The 22306-nt window shown below is 43.0% G+C and overlaps 1 protein-coding gene across 3 annotated transcripts in view; it reads right to left on the bottom strand.

The window, feature by feature from the left end:
• Positions 1–22306, bottom strand: part of SRGAP2 (SLIT-ROBO Rho GTPase activating protein 2) — a 101123-nt gene that overhangs the window by 19739 nt on the left and 59078 nt on the right. For 2 of the 3 annotated variants that reach the window (XM_051639002.1, XM_051639004.1), the window contains exons 9-17: positions 17889–18113; positions 16187–16288; positions 15113–15310; positions 10459–10543; positions 7773–7800; positions 5827–5857; positions 5209–5269; positions 2662–2739; positions 653–787 (exon numbers count right to left, since the gene is read on the bottom strand). In XM_051639002.1, the coding sequence (XP_051494962.1) occupies positions 653–787; positions 2662–2739; positions 5209–5269; positions 5827–5857; positions 7773–7800; positions 10459–10543; positions 15113–15310; positions 16187–16288; positions 17889–18113 (943 nt within the window). The remainder of the gene's footprint in view (positions 1–652; positions 788–2661; positions 2740–5208; positions 5270–5826; positions 5858–7772; positions 7801–10458; positions 10544–15112; positions 15311–16186; positions 16289–17888; positions 18114–22306) is intronic. The other variant, XM_051639003.1, reaches the window with a different exon arrangement.

Genomic DNA, 22306 nt, shown 5'->3' with positions numbered 1-22306 from the left:
CTTATTTGGAAGCAGATTTTTCTTTTCGTATAATATGAATTCAGCTCTGTAAATGCATTTATCAGGAGAAGAAAACCACAAACCATTTCAGAAGCAGCTATCTTCTGCTCCACTTCAAAGGCTGCCAACCTCAAAGGCCACTTCACTACTTGGACAATAGAATCATTCTTTGATTCTGAAGGACATGGCAATAGTCAGGCCGTTAAAATTAGGTTGTTCATGTACAACACACACAAACAACCCTCTGCCTACCAGAACCACCTTCAGAAACCACCAAAAAATGTTAATAACTTGACTGTGAGGGCCTTAAAGATTGACATTCTTCAACAGGAGTCCACAGATGGTTTCTCCATGTTATGAAGCTGGAAGGAATGTTGCAGAAAAATCAATGACACAGACCTTGAAATCTATTCATTTCTAGTTCCTTGCTCACTCACGAAAAAATTGCTACCAGAATAAGGATGGCTGTAAGCAGGTAAGTGCCCAGGCTCTGGCTGACAGAGACTAGGACACCAGTGCAACACAAACCCAACCAAAGTAACCTTAAAAAGATTATTTTGGAGTCAGGAAACAGGGGGAGGGGAAAAGAAGAAAGTGGAAGATGAGATTGGAAAAAGTAATCCTGCATCTTTTCAGATCTCCATATACTTACTGACACAGGCAATTAGATCATGGAAGATATCCTTGGGGAAGAGAGGGTGCTCCAACCCCCGAAAATAGAGCTTCAGAACTCCTGCTATTGAATCCATGTCATGGTCATTCTGGTCTCCAGCCAATGGGTCTTCCCCTTCATGACAAGCAAAGAAAAACAGGGAAGAAAAATCACAGATCACAGAATGATAGAATGGTGAAGGTTGGAAGGGACCTTAAAGATCATCAGGTTCCAACCCCCTGCATGGGCAGGGACACCTCCCACCTGCACAAGCCTCATCCAACCTGCCCTTGAACACCTCCAGGGATGGGGCAGCCACAGCTTCCCTGGGCAACCTGGGCCAGTGCCTTCCTACCTTGATGGTGAATAATTTCTTCCTAATGTCCAACCTAAATCTCCCCTATTTCAGTTTAAAACCATCACCATCACCTCCTAAAGCAGCAGTAACACCCCCAGGCTCTGTGCTCCAGATATTCTGGTAGGGCCTGAACTTGACAGATCCCCCAGGGAGGTGAACACCATGTAAGACCAGGAGTGGGTCTCCATGCAGCCTCACAGCTGGCACTAAGGGGGGTGCAGTGCACAGGCAAGAGGCCCTTGAGCATCCTGCCCCTGGCTCAGCAGGACACAGACAGCCTGCTCTGAAGTGGGGGGAGGGAGTGTTTCTGGGACAGATAATGTGTCAGTGCAGATATGCCAGTTTGCCTGTACTACAAAAGAGAAGATGCCCACTTAAGGAGTTGTTCCCTAGGGAAAGCTCCCTATCAGATATAATTAGATTTAATGATGGGGCAATCCTCAAATTGAAGCTATGTATATCCATTATGTGACTGAGATTACCAAAGCTTGCCTATTATCTTCATAACACACAGGATAATAAATGGGCCACTACAAACCAGAGCATATCCTTGATATTAACTGCCACCAAGGGCTCTGGAGGAAGTAATAAACTGCAGAGAGGTTATTGTTAACTTTGTCAGTTCTGTATATCATATGTTTTACAGAGACAAGTGAGATGAAGAAAACAAAATCACCTTTTTAATTCTGCATGTTAGTGCTGGAACAACTGGCTATTGTCCCAAGATGACTGGGATTTCCTTTTATTTAAAAAAAAAACACAACTCTTTCATTCTGCTATCAAGCCTTTATCTGCAGCCTATGACACACATTTCTGCATCCTCCCTTCTTGAGGATTTTAATTCTTAGGTGGAGATGAAGACAGGTGAAATTAAATGCCAAATTTCAGCCATGCTGTACATGCAACTCCTCTCTTCCCAAAATAAACTTGCTATGCATGAGTAATTACTGCTCATCTCTTCCAACAAGCATAGAAACACACTAACTATATTCTTTGAGAGTGATGCATTCAGGGAATTAACATGAGCCCTGTTGTTTTCAGAGAGCCAAGCAAGACTGGGGAGAAGGGCTGCAAGGACTGCCTGAGGAGCAAAGCTCTTGTGAACCTGCTCTGCTAGGGGGAACAGCCCAGCTAGAAGCTGATGAGTCAGGAGGCTCCCAGCTGCTCTTTGCCTTTGTATGGAATGGTTTTCTGAGAGAAAATCAAATCTATTAAAAGCTACATCAAGTTAACAGTGTCTTGAAATTTACTCTCTCACTTGCTGATATTTAGAAGAAATGCAGCCAGGCTGTGCCCCAAGAACATGGAAAACACAGGATTTTAGTCCCTAGCAGCTTATTTGGAAATACAGCAGGATAATGCAGTTACACACAATAATGGAATTCTATATAACCTTTAGTGTTACAAATAATCAATAAACTATCAGACATGAGAGAAGATTGAAGTCAGGATATTTACTACACAGACACTCTACCAGATATAAAGCATAAGGCCAAGGACCTGAGGATTCAAGGTTAATGAGCACTAGAAAAGTGTGTGGGCTACACAGAAACCAAAGGAGCAAAATACAGCAAGCGACGTTCAAAAGCTCTCCACACCAGAACAGGGAAACAAATTAATGTTTGGCAATAATTTCTGAGATCCTCCTTACCTCTTTCAAATGCATTTTTTATGTCATTGACTTCAACTTGTGACCCAGACACTCTGAATATTCCTTCATGCTGCAAACCTGTAAGACAATAAGAGATGTTGGCAACAATAAGACAAAAGAAGCTGGCACATTCACCAGCTACAGCACTTAAGATAAAGGAAACCTGAGCACTACAGGTAAAAGTATATTGGTTTAAAAGCTGTCTTTTCCTTCTATGTCCAGACACATAAAGAATATGTAAAAACAGGCCTCAGCACCATGCAGAAAAAATATTAACCCTTCGTCACAAACTGACGGAATAACTGGGTTATAACAGCCACAAATGTTGTCTTTTACCCTGAAGGATCCCCTAAGGATTTTACAACCCAGAGAAAGTCATAAACTAACAGTACATCAGCCACAAGTAAAATATGGCTAACTCCACAATGAAGCAGTTTATTTTGCAAGAGCCATTTCACCAAGGCCCAGAGCAAATCAGCCAGTTGAAACGGAAGCATTTAATTACCCCAGCATGACCTGCTAGCTGGGGTTTTAGGATAGTCTTTAAGACATTCTTTTTAAGAACTAAGCATTAGCAACGTCATTAAAACCAATTACCAAGGAGGCAAGATGTTCCCTTGTGCTGCTGCCACCACAGCAGTTTTGTAAGATGAGCAAGAACCGTTACCAATCAACTAATGAACAAAGCACGTGGCAAGGAAATCAACTCCAGTTCCTTCAAGCCTTTTAACTGTCAACTTCCTGAAGCAGGGAATGCAGCAACACAGTCATAGAATTACAGAATGGTATGGGTTGGAAGGGACCTTAAAGATCATCCAGTCCCACCCCCCTGCATGGGCAGGGACACCTCCCACCAGCCCAGGTTGCTCCAAGCCCCATCCAACCTGCCCTTCAACACTGCCAGGGATGGGGCAGCCACAGCTTCCCTGGGCAACCTGGGCCAGGGTCTCACCACCCTCACAGCAAAGAATTTCTTCCTCATGTCTCACCTACATCTCCCCTCTTTCAGTTCTGATCTATTGTCCCTTGTCCTCTCCCTCCCTGCCCTTGTCCCAAGCCCCTCCCCAGCTTTCCTGGGGCCCCTTCAGGCACTGGAAGGTGCTCTAAGGTCTCCCTGGAGCCTTCTCCTCTCCAGGCTGAACACCCCAACTCTCCCAGCCTGTCTCCAGAGCAGAGCTGCTCCAGCCCTTGGATCATCTTGTGGCCTCCTCTGGACTCTCTCCAGGAGCTCCATGTCCTTCCTGTGCTGGGGGCTCTGGAATTGGACACAGTTCTCCAGGTGGAGCTTCTTGAGAGACAAGTAAAGGAGCCCTGTTATATTTATAAGAATGGCTATAAATTAATAAGCTCTCTTGAACTCATCTGTAGCCTCTTCCTTTCCATTTCTGCCACTGTTATTACCACAAGGCAATAAAACCTTCACCACACGTGGCTGTGGCTGTGCTGTGACACACAGCTCTGAACAGTGCAAAGGAATAATCCCAAGTGCAGAGAAGCAAGAATGAAAATGACATTCACCCCACACCTACACAGCAAAACACACTGAAATGTCAGGCTACCTCTAACAAGACTCCTTCCTGCAGTGCCAGTGCATCAGGCAGGCAGTTTTATAATTCCTTCTGCCTAAAGTGGACTTGAATAAAAGCACACTCTAATTACAAACTGTACCTGCAAGGGCATGATCTGACCTCCAGAGCAAAAACCAGTTGACTCTGTTGGAAAATCTTTCTGTTGGGGATCTAAGCTAACCCAGGAAGGAGTCTAAAAAATAAAATCTCCTGATGGCCCCAGTTTGATTCACTTTGCAATGTGGTTTCAGTGATTTTTTCCAGCAAATGTCCAAGTACAGCCTTCCTGAAGGATTATAGCACTTGGTTCTTCCAACTGATGATGAGAATGGGACTCCAGATTATAGTTTCTAAAGTGGTAGTTAAACAAGGAGAATGAAACAGGACCTACTATCTGGCTCTGTGTCTTGGTTAATGAAGAAAAATTCAACCTCTTTCTAAAGATGTTAATTAACAGCTGTTTCACATGCTACTGACAAATGATACTGATTAAAAAAAGAAAACAAATTCCAATAAACATATACAACCATTCACAGCATTCAAGGCTGTGAAGTTAACCTTTGAGACGGGTATAAATCATCTCACTGCAGCAGTAAGCAAGCAATTAATCCACTGCTTGACCTCCTGCATTCAAATACTTGGAGTACTCCTCCTCCAGGGAGAGCACGATTATTGTTGTGAAGGCCACATTGCAGGGCTCAGAGCAAGGTGAGTGGAGAGAAGGAATGAGATGGGAACCTTTTTTTACAAGAAACAAAGGGATATTGTTGGAAGAACAACATTTACAAGGTCAGTTATTTGCAATAACCATTTTGAAGAGCGACCACACACACAGCCAAAAAGTCAGCGATAATTTCTTCATATTGCAGTCTCTGCACAAGCACCGTGTCCTGAGCTACTCTGAACATTTTCAGAAGGCTTCTACATCACTGCTCATTTTATTGCAACACCACATGACACCTTTTGTCCACAAACTCACCATGTCTGCTGATGAATCGTATGCAGCTCTCCACGACCAGGGGAATGGCTTGGGAGGAATCCTGTGCAGAGAGAAATGTAAACGAGAAGAGCAGTCAGAATGCAGAGTGAGGGGAGAAGTGGAGGGAAAAATGAAACGTATTTTAGCTCATCAGGTACTAGAAAGTAACAGATTATCCACCACAGGCAGGAAACCAGAGAATTGCTGTGCTAAGTCTTTATTACAAGAGGGCACAACAAGCGAGTGGTTACTGGTTTAATGGCCCTGCAGTGGGCTACCAGTGAAAATACAGGGAAAGGGGACAAAGGAACAAGAGCATGAAACTCTTAAACTGTGATTGTCCAGACAGCTCAAGGCTGTTTGATTTTTTTTGGTTCAAGGTCTGTCAAAACACAGAGTAAAACCATTTTAAATTCTCATCAAAGCAAAGGAGTGAAGGCTGTGAGTCCATGTTGCATTGATTTCAGTTACTGAACGAGCAGTTCTGCTTGAACAAGACTGAAAAGGTCCATGAAAGAGAGGGAGGGAGGATAAAAACACTTCCCCATTCTCCTTCGATCCTTCTCTACACAAACACACACATATCCCTGGTCTGTTACTTGAGGAAATGTGAATTACCTGCTTCCGCACGGTGGAGCTGCGCCTGCCACTGAGATCAGAACCACCCATTGGTGCAGGAGGGAAAAACAGAGAGAAAAGTCAAGATAATCCTCTACTACCATCATTCCCCTTCATTTGTTATTCCAAACCATCCGTATTTTGGAGGGGGGAAGGAGCCAGATACACAAGTCAATCATACTGACTTAGTCTCATTCAATTTACAGAACTTCAGAAAGACTTTAAGTGACTTTAAATCACTAAAAACCTGAAATAGACACAAGGGAGTCCACTGCTTTGACAAAAGATTACCCTTGACATTTTAATTTCAACCATATGGAAATGTGTTTCATAGGGCTCCTCGTTCAAGATGAAGTTTATTATAAATTGCACATAACACTCCCCTGAAAGAGCCACTCAACAACAGGGAAAAGCAGGTGGGAAGGAGCTGGTTCCTCCAGTGCTGTTAACAGCTGCCAGTCAGGAATCTTTTATTGGAGTTTCTGATAAGAATTCAAGCAAATAAATAAAACAAACTCCCTCAAACCTCAGCACACACTAGCCAGGCTAAGCCTTTTCAGGACAAACCATGATGGTGTCATGTATTGATCTTGGTAGACATTAATGGTGGAGAAATAGGAAAAGGCACCTTCCTTTGCCAGGACTTCTCCCTCCAAATTTATTACTGGGTTTAAAATTCCTATAGTTTCTTGTAAAAATGAAGCATGAGAGATAATAGTAGAGAGGCCCTAATGTATCATTTGAGCCAATTCCTTGCTAGGGCAGATGGCTCCTGAATAATAAATAAGGTGATTAGAACTGGGAGTTTTAAAAAGACTGTACAATGTGTTAATTCAGGGGAAATTCCTTTTAGAAAAATCAAAAACTGAATGAAAAAAAAAGAATTCAGATTCCAGGGGCTGTCACAGACAATAAGGTCTATTTTAAACTATTAGCAGTAGCAATTCTTTGATATTTAAAATTGTTTCATGATGAATAATATTTTATTATTACAGATGTCAGGCTCTAATTAGGACCTGTCAACTTTGCTTTGCTGCAAGGAGTGTGAAAAGTAGTAAAGCCTCCAGCTCAGCAGTAATCACCTTCCTTTTGTTAACCAGGCAGGATGATGCACAGCCCCTGCTCCAGCTCCTCGTGCCCAGCAGAGGCCCCTGAATCCATCAATTTGGAGATGGAGATTTGTCATGTTTTATAAAAGCCCCATCAGGAGAAGCTTAGTTATGGTTCTGTGATTGGTCCTAATTATAAATGAAAAGTTTATTCTCCATAGCCTCAATCCTGCTGCAATCCCCTTCCAGGGCAGAGCAGAGAGTATCAATGGGATAAAGAGTTTTCTGGTTTACGTTACTCAGCCCCTACACCAACCATGGGACAAACACTGCAGAGCCAGGGGCTCTTTTCCCTTGCAGATACACAAATGTGTCCATTAAAATCTTAGTTTGAAGATCACTTCTCTGGGTGAGTGTGCCAAATGACACAGTTTCTCACACCTGCCCATCCCTTCCAGATCTGGATCAAGTGCATTGGGGCAACAAAAAGTGCAGGTTCTCCTTCTAACTTTTTTTCTTCTCCCTCCCCTTGGTTATTTTGATCAGTCTGCCAGCCTGTTGCACCAGGCAGCCCTGCCAGCAGGGCTACAGCCACAGCTGTGGCAGCAGCAAGGAGAGGTGCTTTAGCAGATGCTGCAGCAAAAGAAATATTAATTACTCAGCTGACCAGAGGTTACTGAGCATATGTAGAAGCTGCACCACCACCTTGCACTGATGCAGGTAATAATGGTGGTGTTCAAAGCCATATTAACTAGTAGTAATTTGGTTATATAATAGCTAAATTAATATCTTTTTCTAACAGATACATCTCCTGGGCTGGTACCTGATCTGGAATTGGCAGCAACCAATTTGCATCCGATTTTCCTTAAAAAAAATGATTCCCTGAGCCACACCTACCTGGCAAGGGAGCAGTCAGTCCTTTGACCTGTTAAGATGATAAAGAAATACAACATTACAAGAAAGGAAAAAGAAAATACTGACAACTGCTTTGTAAAGCCAGTTTTGGAAGGCAGGGGAAGAGCAAACCCATCAGAGAGGGAAGGAGCAGCTCAGAGGAGCCAGACAGGGGCTGGATCCCCCGGGAACAGGCTAGGGGGGCCATCACTGCCCATCCCTGCCAGCACAGCTCCTCCATGGCAGCCAGGAAACACAGCAACCAGCTCAGGCTGCCCGAGGACTCTTTCTCTGGCAAGTATTGTTTTTTGAAAATTATTTCCCTGTGCATTCTAATTGTTGACTTCTGCTGCCAAAAAACTGGGCTTGTCAACCTCTCCCTCCCTCCCCCTTCCCGGGGGGATTGGTGGGGCAAGAGATTATACTTTATAAAGCCACTGACTAAGACTGAAAACATTCACAGATTTGTTAGCCCACAGACTGAACGTGCTGGCATTAAGCTATTTTGGGAGACAGACGTTTAATGACACTTTCCACAAACACATTTAGCAAAACGTTCCACTAACGCTGCGATGAGTTTGCAAGGAAGCAGCCAAGCTAAGGACTCCTGCTCACCCAGGCAAAACAGCACAACAAGGAGTAAGAGAGACAGAAAACCACTGTGTGCCTTTGGGAACTGTGCAGGCCAGATCTTTTGCTGGTATGGATCATCATCAGTGAAACAGGACTGTGTTACAACAGCTGAAAATTTCACCTTCCCTACAGTTGTCTTCCTGCTCCTGGGGAGAGGGAAGAATGAAGGAGGGAAACATCTAATTGCTGATGGCTGACAATTAGCTGAGCACATCTCGAGAGCCACCTTCCTCTCCCCACGTAAAGCCAAAACAGTGCATAATTTACATGAAAATGTTATTCTGAAGCAGAATTTCCAGCCATCTGTCCCACTCCCATCATAGAATATTCATATATATAAATTACAGGGCTGTGGCAACATCAAGGGGCTCCTACGTTCGGGTGACAAATGTGTACAGTAGGCAGGGACATAATTACTTGTAGATAGGAAGATTTGCTGCTATTTTATTATTAGAACTTGTCATCTTTAGATTAAGGTAATTTGCAAGAGGACTAATAAACGTCACCTGAGGATGGGCAAAGAAGAATAAAATTTGTAACAAAACCATGAATTTTCCAGGGACTGAGGACATGCAGCTCTATGCACATTTTTCAGTCAAGCTTCTAACCATGCTCCAGGGACTTGTGAAAGGAATTTTATTTGCCCATTTCCCAATTAAGTGACATTTTACGGATAAGTCTAGGCACAGTCCCCAGTTTGTACCATTAACCTGCTAATGTGGGTTTGAAGACAGGATGTATCTCCCTTTCTCAGCTCCTTTTGATCTCACAGATGACAGAAGTGATTATTTTTTTCAGAAGCTGCTGGAGCTCACCCTGACACACACTGAGTGCCTTCACAGAGTCACTAAGAAAGCTCTGGTTTGCAAAGCAACCACAAGAAAACAGAAGCAGCCTTTAAATCTACATAGCAATACAGAAATCACATTTAATTTCCTCTTCTTTTCCCCCCACCACAGCTTGAGATGGGCTCAAGGGGCAGGCAGGTTCAGAGGAAATAGGTCTCAGAATGCAGAGGTCAGCTATGATCTAGGAATCTGATTAGTCACAGGGGCAGCATGGGTGTCACTTGGAGATATTTAGAGACACTAGAAAAATACCCTTAGGACACAGATCTTTGCCTTCATCCACCCATTCTGCAGGACAGCTGAAGAGATGAGCACATTCAAACAATAAAGCTCCCAACAATGGCAACATCCTTTTCTACCTTCTAGTGGTTTGGGTCTGATAAACATGGAAGTCTTAATTACTGAAGCAATAAGTATTTTATTTTTACAGTGCATTTCTAAACTGAAAGTGAAGCACTTCAGAGACCACATGCTGTTTAAGTTTTCATTCAGAAGATTTGCACACCATAAACTGTGGGGAGTCCAGTTAAGTTACGTATGAAAACACAAGCCCAGCTCCAGCACAGAAACCCAGCACCGAGCTGAGCCAGTTTTTGACCTGACATTTAGACTGTTACAACCTTCTCCTCTGCAAATACAAGGCAAAGAGGTTTCTATGGAAACTTGGATGCATAGTTTAAGCGTGTTTGGCCAACAGGACTTGCCCATACCATGAAGGGAAGAAAACCTTCCTTTGTTCTGACACTAACAGCAAATGCATATTCAGTTCTGGCTGCTGCCCCTTCCCTAATGCCCTTTAGATAGGGAACATATTTGACATGCTCTGAAATGTGTTTGCTATTCTCCTCATAAAAGCCCATGCTCACATACATTAGTTTGGTCTGGATTGAACCCACAGAGTTTCACCCCAACACAGATTATTTCAGTGAGAAGAAGAATGTGTGTGCACAGGGAGAGGACAGGATGAAGGAGTGGGCACATGCTTCACTTCAGCCCAGAAGTGATGCACATTAGTGACTCATTAAGCATTTTCCCTTCACCATTAATCAAGCAGCCATGTAGGTCACTTGGCTTCCCCATCATGCAGATCAGAAAATAAATTCATAAAACATGAGTATGTCCACATTGCATCACTAATCCAAGACTGCTACACTCAGCTGACTAATCCCACCAGTGCAAGAGCAGAGACCAGCAGGGCCCAGACTCACTTTCTCCCAGGGTCTTCTGCAGAAGGTCGTGTTTGGCTTGGAGCTTTGTTATCAAGTTCCTGCCTTCCAGATACTCCTTCATTTTCTGTGAAGGTGGAAAAAAAACAACAAACAAGATCATGAGTGGACAACTGATTTCTTCGATTGCATCTTTAGGTTACTGGATCCTGAACATAAGGCGAAGCACAGAATTACACCAACATTTATGTTGCTAAATGAACTGATGGCACTAAATGCACGTACAGTGCTTTGATGAACTAAGTCCTCCTGGTTTCTGTATCTAGGCAAATCTGAAGCTTGGTCCATACGTATCTGCAGTGCAATTCCTATTGTTCTACTGTGGAATCAGCTGAATGTTTGGCATCTCTTAAGATCTGAAGCTGTCCTGCATCTTCTCCCCACTCAGGGCGAGATGGAAATGCGCGTCACAGGCAGCTGAATGAACAATCTGTTTGAACCAACTAAAAGGCTGCTACTGTGCTTATTCTCTCACTTAACCTCTCTCACCCCACTTTACTTGTCAAATAGTGTGGCTGCCTCCATGCTGGATGATACGAAGGGTTGCAGGGGGGGCACAGGACAAAACAAATAAAGTTATTATTTAAGTTTGGATTTGTTCTCTCGGTGCAATATTGTACAATCACCCAGTCCTTTTTCCCACTCCTTCCTGATTTTTCACAGCTCTGCAAATGCTGGTTTCTTACAGCTCTTTCATCTCTTATTTTGCAGTTGAGAGCAGGATTATTTATCTTCACCTTGCTGCAGTGCATAAAATACTCTGCTGTATAGTATCCAGCCACATTATAATTCGGACACGTTTACACTCAAAAATACATAAATAACTCACAACTCTTCAAATGCCACAGGCCATTCATTAGAATCATGAGGTATTTTAAAAAATCAGCTGGGAAAATGAACACAAAGAAAGGATTCTCAACTAATAATGAAATGGTCCAGATCTTGCCTCCAGCATTCCCCAGTTCTATCCACTTTATTCCAGTTCTGTTCTAGTGTTGCCAAATTAGGCTGTAAATCCTTAAGGTAAAAAAGTGGTATTTTAGTTAAGAGAGTGCCTGGACTCTGAGCAATATATACATATATACTGAACAATATATATACACAATATATACAACACAACTAAAGGTGGGGAGAAACCATCCAGGAAACACCAAAGTTTCCCTGATGGGCTCCCCAGCAGTTGAGTGAACTGACAAGGCAAAAATGGCTGGGCTGGGGCTTTAATTAACTGCCAAAAGTCTGTGGTTTTGGCCCTTTGGTTGACAACACTGGAAGAAAAATTTCACAAGAATTAAGTCCCTTTGGAGAGCCTCAGCACTTCCTTCTTCCTATACTAATACTTCAGCTTCTTTTTGTTGTTGTTTTAGAAGAAAACAGGAATCATGATCACTGGCAAAAAGAAAATTAACCATTATTTTTTTAATTACCCTGTAGAATATTTGCCAAGCCCCAATTATGTACTTTGCTAAATCAGTTAAATTTTTGCATCAAAGTTTGACAGAAGAAAACATGAAGAGTTTAAGCTCCAAAAATAACCAAAGAATCTGAAGTGGGGGGTTGAGGATAAATCTGGTTCTGAGAGGTGCTGAGAAGAGAGAGAAGTGCTGGAAGGCTCAGGTCCAAATAACTCAAAGAGAAGCTTAAAGATCAGCAAAACAACTAGATTTGGCAGAGAATTAAGCTCCCCTTTGAAGTAGATAGAAAACCTCAGCCCAGGAAGCTGCAGCTGGGCACTCACAGATGCTCCAGCTTTGGGGCAGTTGCAGCAGTGACACCAGAACATCTCCTGCCTGCAGAGGTACCAGGGATTGCTCTACAGGAGAAGATATGGTTCCTATCCAGGGATTCCTGTTCCATGTGTTCTTTCTATTTCCTCATGCCTAACATTCTGTACCCTGCCTGTCACCAGTGTGCTCATGAAAAAAGATTTAATTTCAAAATAAGGCTTCAGGCTTTCTTCGATGAATTACAAAGATGTGCTAGTGTTTGATTTCTGGCTTAATAAAGGCAGTCAAGAAAAAAAATAATGATAATCAAACTACAGGAGTGCTCCTTAGGATTTCGTTTCTGGCAGAGAACAGCTGGAGTCAGACTGAGTACAATCAGACACAAAGCAGTAGAAACTGCCTCAAGTCACGTTATTTCCACAATATAAAAATTAAGAGGTGACGATCTGCTGTTAGCCAGAGACAGTGAGCCTTGTGCACCTTGTGCACCTCCTCAAAACCACTCTGACACCCTCTCCAAGGCCAAACTCTTTGCCATATTTTTCCAGTGAGAACCAGTGACCTGGTGAAAAACACAGGGCAGTGAAATGCAAACCTGACCACACCTTCCTGCCTTGTGGGAAAGGAGACGTTTTGCTTTTGAGGCTCTAAAGAAAAACAGCTCCTGTCACTGCCCTGCATCCTTAACTGTCTCCAATCTGGAAAGCTCAGCAGTTTTCCTCCCTCCCTCTGCTTCTCAAGAATGACTTCAAACAAGACACTCCATTGAAGGGTCGGAGAGTTGGATCCTGGCTCCTCTGCACCCTTCTCCTGGTGGAATGTGGGAACAGCAGCACATTGACACAGCCAGCAGGATGTTTCTGTCTGACTGATGAGCAGGGGGACTTTCTGTAATACTCACCCACTCAGGGTTTGGTAACAATACATTTGCATTCTGTTTTCAAACACTTCACAGAACAAGCACTGCACTGGGTTTAATCTTTCTAGAGGCAAAAAATACTTCGACTAAGAACTAAGTTATCCTGCTTTAGAGGGAAAAGGAATCAAATCATCCATTCCCCTTTTCACGCCTCAGGCAGGGCACAGAGCCAGCTCTACTCAACTGAGCAGTACAATCCCAGCTCTGCAGGCACCCTCACACCAGCTGCAGTTTTGTTGGCCCAAGAAGCAAGAGAATAGCCAGGGCGGCAGCAGCAGCACCTGCCCACCAGGCACCCAGGACACATCTCCAGATTTCAGCTCCCCCAGGTCACTGCTGCTTCCTTGCTTCAGTTCCCTGTGTTAGCTCAGTGCTAAGTCAATCATCCTTCCTATGCTCTTCACTGACATGGAGAAGTTTTAAGCTTCTATTCTGAATACAAAGCTCCCTTCAAACCCTGGCAGCAGAGCTGTCTGGGCACCCGTGTGCTGTGACGAGCCCCTAGAGGAAAAGCAGTTTGTATCAGCATGGGGACCCCACTCCCTGCTCCTTCCACTACATTCCCACAGTGGCATCACTCTATTTACCTAAGAGCTCTGCCTAGCAAAGCAGCCCCTGGAATTGCCAGCTTGAGTTGGAATATTCTCTCAAATTGGTGTTTTGCTTCCAGTTCACATCCCTCAGCTTTTAGCACATGAGAGGGCACGAGGGGATTTTAATCTCTCTTCTGCACTAGGTTTTGTTTTTCCCCCCACACAAAGAATGCTTCACCTATAGTGCTGCCCTGCTCTGCCCTCAGCCTCATTCATACTCATCTGAGCATTTCCTCATACATTAAAAAAGATCTCCTTGTAGATTCAAAGCTTGAAAAATCCTCATCAAGGATATTTCTAAGCCTGGTCGATAGCAGATCAATCAAGCATCTGGTTGTGCTGGTTCAAGAGGGCCTCCACCAACAGCTTTGCTCTGTTGATAGTTATTTTTCCCATGTTGTGCAGGACGTGACAGGTTGCACCTCTGCTCACTGAGACAGCTCTGCAGCCCTACTGGGACCTCAGTGCTCTGCAGCACTAACAAGATGAAACATAACAACAACACATCCAAATAACATCCTGGGCTCAGCCTCTTATTTGAACTTAATATAGCCTCCCTCTAGAGAGGGAACACTTAAGAGTTCAATTAAAAATCATTTTGTCTAGTTTCATAACCCTGGGCAGGGTGGTCAATCCCTTCTTCATTCAATCAGTTTCTCCACCCCCTTTTCTCAATAGCCAGTTACCACCTTCTATGGCAGCTCTTTAATTATTGTAAGTCAAAGCCTGACTGAAACCATCCTGCCAGGTGGTGTCATTTGCACAGAAACTTCAGACCTGTAACAATAATTCCTCTTTCTTGGAAGAGGTATGTAAAGGGCTTCAAGTATAGCAAAAGATGCCCAAAGGAATGACAAAGTGACCAGAATAAGAAGCATGATTTTTATCTGCTATTTTGAAATATTTTTAAGATTAAAACAAACCCAGTTTAGCAGATATCTAACTCAGGAAAAAACATACAGTCTGCTATGAAATTCAATATGAAAAGCTCTTAGCATCTTGTAAAAATGGGTTGACTCAATTAGAAGCTGATGTGAGCTGAAATACTAAAATGATAACAAAAACATGAAAGAGGTAAACGTTCTTTTAGTTTGTATTACTTTTGAAAATTGATACTTATAAGCTGTTAAGTTCTGTCTCAGACAATTCCTTTTCAGATGTAGATGAAATTAAATTTTACACAATTTACACACAGACTAAGCCTGCATCAACACAGCTCTCCCAATATATTGGTGAGGAATTCAAAGCCCCTGCTTTTCAAACCTCATACACTTACTCTGCTTGTCCAAAATCAATTACAGAAGCATTTTTGTAAGATGATAACATCATTTTGTACTCTCTCGTGAGTCTAATTCTAAATACAGTGTATGTGCTCACATTGAAAATGAAGTGCTTACTGTGAAATAGAACTGCTCTGTCTCCTGCTGGTTGGCCCGTCTCTTGGCAATGCTGGGTTTGCTCATGAACGTTTCTGAGACAGTGGATTTCACAGACTCCATGGAGTTGCTGTACTGAAAGCAGTCAGAGACATCAAAGTCCTCTATTGTGACTATATCCTGGATTGTCTGGAGTGTAGCTTCCATAGTCTTCTTAACCTGTCCAGCAACAACATAAGTACTTAAAAACTGAGGGCAGCACATTGCAAGTGAAAACCAGAGGTGGTAGGTGTGCTGGAGCATTCACTAATGAACAGACATCACTGGTTTCACATCCTGTGTGCATCACTGAGGTGTCAGTTTTGCTCATTTAACAGCACAGTCCATGCAAACAAAGGGCTGGCAGCACACAGAACCTGCCAGGAGAAGGGAAACAATTGGAATCTTACAGGCTGGGATGAGGAGGAGATGTAGGAAAATTTACCCTCAAAGCAAAGACTGCTGGAACAAAGATGGCATCATCACCTTCTGAAACTTCATCTACTGGGCCTCACATGTTAGATATTAAAAACAGGGCTTTGGGGCACTTTAAATTTTTACTGAAGGACAGAATCAACTTCTTAGATATAAAGAAGTTGCAAATTTTGCCCAAGGAGGATTAAAAACTCCTGGATTCCAAGCTGCATATCATATTATGTATTTTGACCTGTTCCCCAACAAATGCCATTGATCCAGTCTTCTCATCTTAGATGACCAATTAAACAAAAATTAGCTCTTACCTTAGATCATGTAAATTCACTGTCTTCACTTCAAAACATTAAATCCCTCTTTTTCTCTTAGCTATCCCAGTACAACTTCTGCAGCATGGCCAGCCCTGTCAACTCAAGGCTGGGAAGGCAGATATGTGCAGGTATTTTAAAAGATCCTCTCCATGCCCCCAGCTTTCATGCAGGATCACACACCAATCTACTGCTTGGCCTCAGCTGCTTTATTCTTGAATTTTACCACAAGTCTTCATAAAAAAGGATCACAGCAACTACATTCTTCCTGCTGGCAGTGGTAAGAGGGTTGTTGATTTTTGGTTGATTAGCTCACCTCTTCATTTTCAATCTTCAGTGTAGATAACCTGGACTGCAGTTGCTGGCACCTCTGCACTAACTCACTCTGGACTGGCTGCTGGGCACATAGCTGTGACTCCTGGAAGAGAAACAGCAGAGCTTTTAGAGGGCCAGGGGAAAAAAACTGCAATCAAAAAACACTACAATTGTGTCTTTCAATTATTATAAGCAAACATTCTCCAAAGTGCTGCATTTTAAAACTTTGTAACCCTGGATTTCAACCAGTGGAAAAGGTCCATGTTCTAGTAAAGTGCAGTTCCCTTCCTGAAAAGTGGGCAAGAGAGAGAACATGAACATAAAAGAACAAGAAAAAATGAGCTACTTTCAGTCATGTAAGCTCCTTGTGTGTTCTGGAAGTCCAAAGGTGCTTTAATCACAGATACTGGCTAAATCATGCTGCTCATCAAGAGGAATTAGGTTCAATGCATTAGCCAGGCATCTCGGGGCTTGGTATGAGTGGCTGAGCTTGCTCAGCTGAATTACCTGGACACTATAGCACAGAAACAATTTACTAGTTAATGAATTCAGTGGAGTAGAAATAAAAACAGAACAGGTTAGGGACCTGTCAGCTATGCCAGAGCCTCCCTGTATGGTTAGTCTTACTTCACAGCATAAGGCAGCTTTTCATTTTAGCTTTGTTTTGTTGTTTTGTTTGTTTTCTAAAAACGGAAACACTGACCTCACTGCACAAGGCAATGTTTAAAGACAGAAACTGCAATTGGATTTTATCACACAGATGCACGTCCACCATCATCTATTCAATCTGGTACATGCCAGACCATTGCAGACTATCAGCCTGCATTTATAAACACTCCCGCAGTGTTGAGAAGAACTAAGATAAATGATTCAGAGAATGTGAGCTGTTAACTGAATGACAGGCTGCAGGTAATTCTTTTTCTTGCCACGATCTTACAGGATACTCTCAAAGCACAGAAAAAATGAGAAAAGTAATTTGCAGTCTGAGGGTTTCACTTAAGAGGGAAGAGACAAAAGCCTTAAGCAACAATGGGAAGAAGAGCCTGGCTGCAAGAAACCCCCCCCTTACAGCTCTTCCTCAGTGTTCAGGAGGATCACTTAGAAATGCAACTCGTTGACCTAAATTATTACATTGTACATGTGTTCCCATTTAGATTTGTGAACTGGTTTCAGCTTGTGTGACTCTAAACAGTTCCCAGATGAGCAACCACATCTTGATAAACCTTTGAAGACACAGATGCTCACTGCCAAAAATGAAAGCCCTCCAACTACCTTGTCTCACGATGAAGATGCATAAAGCACCACTATAAACTGTCTGTGCTCTACGATTCCACACTCAAATGCCTCAAGAACCAGCATTTTATTTTCTTATCTTGTTACCCCTTTGAATCTCTACCTGCAGAGTTTGTCAGTGGTTGCAGGAGTTAACCTGTGGGTTGAAGGAGAGGTTAAAATTGTGCTTCTTATTTACACTTAGTATTGTGTCTAATTAAGCAGTAAGTTTGATAATCAAAAAGAGTCAAATTCAGACATCTGTGCCATGAGTCTCTGCTTAATCTTTGCCTCAGCTCCCTTTTCTAAGGCTCCCCTCTACCTCCCAAAACCAGAGCCAAACAGGTGGCCTTTTAGTGGGTCAAAGACGTGGGAAATAAACAGGCAGAGCTGCAAGTGTTTACAGAGCTGGAGGAGGAACATAAACTGACCATGTCGCCCATATGGGGCTGAAACTCAAACTTCATGGGAGGACAGAAGACATTGTTGTACATCTCCATCAGGCGCTGCTTGTCGCTGTTGGCGTCCAGGTTCTCCACGGCGTTCTCGATGGCGTCCAGCCCCTCGTGCTTCGACTGCTCCAGGTTGAGCTCAGCAGACAAGAATGTCCTGAGAGCTCTGTTGAGGCTAGCGTGGTATCCCAGGTCACAACACTGCTGGAAAAACACACACAATTCTATATGAACAAGTGAAGAAATTCTGGAATGGAAATTTTAAATGTTTCCCAAGCCAGAAGTCACATAAATGGATCATGAGTTATGGATATTTTATCAGCTTCTCAGTACCAGAGGGGTCTCGCATCTCCCACTGCTTGCAAAGGCATCATCTTGACTAGTGGTCCTCAGAGCTGGCCCTAAACAGAACTCTCAACCTATAACCCCATACAAATGTCAACACCAGGTTACAACCAGTTGCCAAGACAAGTACAGCTGCAATTATTGTAACAGTTTGGAGAGGTCTCATGGAGCACGAGAGGCTTCACTTCATGCTGTTAAAACAAAGTACCCCAGAAGGGTGTATGTTCAACAGTATGGCAGAGCATTTATTTAAATTCTAACCTTCCTTTCAGGAGCACTGAACACACTCCAAAATCCTTATATACAATTATTCAAAGAGGGAAACACAGACCTCAAGTACTACCTGAAGAAACAAGGCACAGGCCCTGGAGCATCTGCCAAGTTTAACCCGCATCTAAAGATTTCCACCCAAACAGAAAACTGCTGGATTCAGTGTACTTCAGGAAGCAAGAACATGACCTGTACATCCCAGGCACCAAGAACAGAGTCATCCAAAAAGCAGCGATTGGCTGGGATGACTTCATTGCTGGGGTGAAACACAAGAGCAAAAACTTGAAAGTTGTTTTGTGTTGGTTTTTTTTCAAGCAGAGAGCGGCCGTGGTCAAGAATTTCCTGGCTGTTACTGACACCAGGATGATGTCACTGGAAGACAATCAAGCAGCTTCATCTCCACCATGGCTGAGTAGCCAAGTCTTAATGTTTCAGAAGGGAGAAAGGCATTTTTCATTAGCTGATCAGAAACAGCCTGAATTTTTCAGACATCTAATAAAGTGAGAAGGGAGAAGGAGCCCACCTTCTTGCAATTACAAGCAAGATTACATATGCTAGGAGAATATCCAAGAAGAAAGAGACCATCTGCTTGATTGCTGTGTTGCTCTGTAAGCAAAATTCACATGAAATCTCCTCCTCACCCATCATTTGGGTCTCATCATTGTCATTGTGTGTAAAGGGAAAAAGAAAAAGAAAAAGGAGGGGAAAGAGGAGGAATGGAGGGAGGAGACAGAAGGGAGAGCAACTACTGGACCATTCCCTGCTTTCCCAGAATTTCTGCCTCCAAGTGCTGCAGGATGCCTGGCTCCTGTGCCAACAAGCTGTGGCAGGTGTGGAGTCTTGTAAAAAGAGCTGCAGTTGCTGGTTAGGCTGGAGGCAGAGAATCCAAGGACATTAAATTCAATCAGAAAGAACGAAATCTCGCCAAAAACCAAACAAAAGATGCTTGATTGAGAATCTGCACGTGTGGAGGCAGCCTTGGATCAACAGCCACTCACAGCTACTGCTTATCAGTGCCATCCTCTGCAGTAATCTGGGGAGAGCAAGTCCCAGTGAGGCCACCAGTCCAGGCAGGATTAGGATCAGCTCTGATTTAACTGGAACAGTCACCCCTTTTCCCCTCCCATTGTGGGCCAGAGGGCTGCATCCCCACCCAGGGAGACCAGCTTGTCCTCCCTGTGCTCACCCTCCTCCAGCACCCATCTGTGTCCAGAAGGAAAGCTGAGCTGCTGGGACTGGGAAACTCAAACGGGATTTAATATTTTGCACCCCCCCTTGCTGAGCAGCAGGACTACATTAAGTTTTGCAGCTTTATGTTATTGAAGCCCGTAACAGAAAACATCTTTCAGCCCACTCCCCCACTTTAACATTTCTAAAAGTCCAGTGTAGTGTATTTATAGCTGTATCAGTCCTGCCATCCCTTTGCTGGGTTATATAAATGTTTGATGGAATCATTCTCCAAGGAAATAAATCCTTTATAAGAATTTAATGATAACTCCTTCAAATTCACTTCCCAGCACAACAGCTGATTAACCCTTTGCCAGATAGGAGGTTTTAAGGTTTAAGAAGAAGCAGCCCACTGCTTTAAAATGCAATTTATATTTGGAAGAGAAAGCACGAGTTCCTGGAGTAGATACCAGCAGTACACCTGTTCTAGGAGAGCACAGTAAGATTCAAGACTCACACATACCCACAAGTTTACCTTTTTTTTTCAATTCTGTCCTAGTGACCCTTTCATAAATATGAGTTAATACAAACTTCCCCATTACTGCAGTATTTCATTAGCATCAAAAGAGCTGCCTCAGTCCCCAAAGTCAGGAAATTCAAAACTACTGGGCTATGTCAGGAACAATTTATTGCTCTTAACTCACAATGGAAAATTAGCTCCCTGTTATCCTTCCATGCACACTGGAGGGGTAACACAATGTGTTGTATAAACATGACAAGTTTAATGCCACTTGGCCTAACACAATCTACTTGTAAGTAACTTTGAAGATTGCTTTTATATTATATTTCAAAATTCAATATAATAAAATTATTACATAAAGGAAAAGAATTAGGACCTGGCTTAAAAATGACATTTTTATTTAAGTCAGATGCTTCAGATAAACATCACTGGTTATAATTGTTAATTTTTGATCCTTCAGATCAAAGGCATTAGTAAATCTATATTCCCCCCATCTTAACAAGGAGATAACTGAATTCCATCTCCTCAGCTTCCAGGCAAGTCCCATATTTTTCCATGCCTCTGAAAACAGAACAGATAATACTTTTCTTTCCAAGATTATGGGAACTTGCAATGTAGTGTGAAACTGGAAGCTCTAAGGAACACAAAGGGATTCACATGGGCATGGACATGGAGCCAGACAGCTCCTCTCTAGGAACAGGGACAAATCCCTGTATCAGAAGTTTGTCTTGCATCACTGCCTGCCATGCCCAGAGAGAGCTGAGAGGGGCACTGCCTTCCCAGCTGGATACTGTCCCAATGGATAACTTCAGAGATCACAGGTCTGTGCTTCAAAATTGTTATGGGTATGAAATCCAAATGGATTCTTTAGTCTATGTGACTCATGAATCTGTACTAAGAACAGTCAGACAACTGAACCAAGCACATTTGCAGTAACTGGGGAAGGACTTACAGAGAAAATTTGGAAAGAAAAAAATGCAGACAATTCCATGATGCTGATGACCAGGAAATGAGTCCCTATCTAGTCCTTTTCAATCTAAAAATACACAGAAAGTTATCTTTTTTGTAACACCCAGATGGCACAATTCAAGCTGAGCAAACGTCAACCAAAAAAGGTCTCCCAAGCAGCAGCAGGGACAAACAAAACTTACATCTTCACTGCAGCCATTCTGCAAAACCTGACACGTTGCAATAACTGTATTTCTCAAAACCATCAAGCTCTGTCAATCCTGACCTCCAAAGGACAAGCTTAAATAAATACCCAGCAGAAGTGCACTTCACGTGATTTTATGATGAGCTGAATAAATGTATTATACATACAGTTAGGTATTATGATAGCTGACTAATTAATAGTGATCTGAGTGCTCTTTATTGCCTGTGTCTAGAGACACTTCTGTTCATTACTGCCCCCTCCTACAAAGCAAGTTCCCTTCAGGCTTTGCAGCTGAGTGTTTCTAGCAGGGGCAGCAGAAGGGCTGTCCTTGGCAAGCAGAGTAAGATCAAGCAACAGTCAGTGACCCAGACACAACATGTTCAGTGCATTTGCTCCTCTAGTTCTGCAGGCTGAGGTGGGGATTGTGAAAAATCTCAGGATTCCTCACTGGCATTTTGGCGTTTTCAAAGAGGAGAGACTGGGAGTTTTTTGCTGTGCATTTTGCTCAGAACTGATGCCCCGTGAATACAACAGTTCTTCATTCAGCTGCAGAACAGCTCTCATTAACCTCGGAATACATGGAATTTTTCAAAACATGCTAAAAGCACCTTTAAAAAAAGCTTCCTTCCTCATTTCTTTTACCAGCTGGCATACTGCTGTGCTTCTGAGTTACAACACTGAGGGTTTGCTTAAAACTGTCAATAAGAGAATGTCAAGCAACAGTGTGATACTGAAACTGAGTTTCATTTTAACTAAGCAGCTCCTCCTTCTACACGTTTCAATGCCAGGTTTCTTGTGCAACAGCCCCCCAGCCACCTAAGAAAAGCTCAGTTAACAGCTTCATGCTCAATTATCATGCCTGTTGTTCCCCCCCAAGCTGCCCACCCAAGACCCTCCCTCCTCAGCTGTACAGAGGTGACCAGGTATTTAGGATGTTGAGGA

Source organism: Apus apus, chromosome 23 (assembly GCF_020740795.1).
Source record: "Apus apus isolate bApuApu2 chromosome 23, bApuApu2.pri.cur, whole genome shotgun sequence".
NCBI classification, from domain to species: Eukaryota; Metazoa; Chordata; class Aves; order Apodiformes; family Apodidae; genus Apus; species Apus apus.
This window is presented reverse-complemented; position numbering and strand designations above follow the sequence as displayed.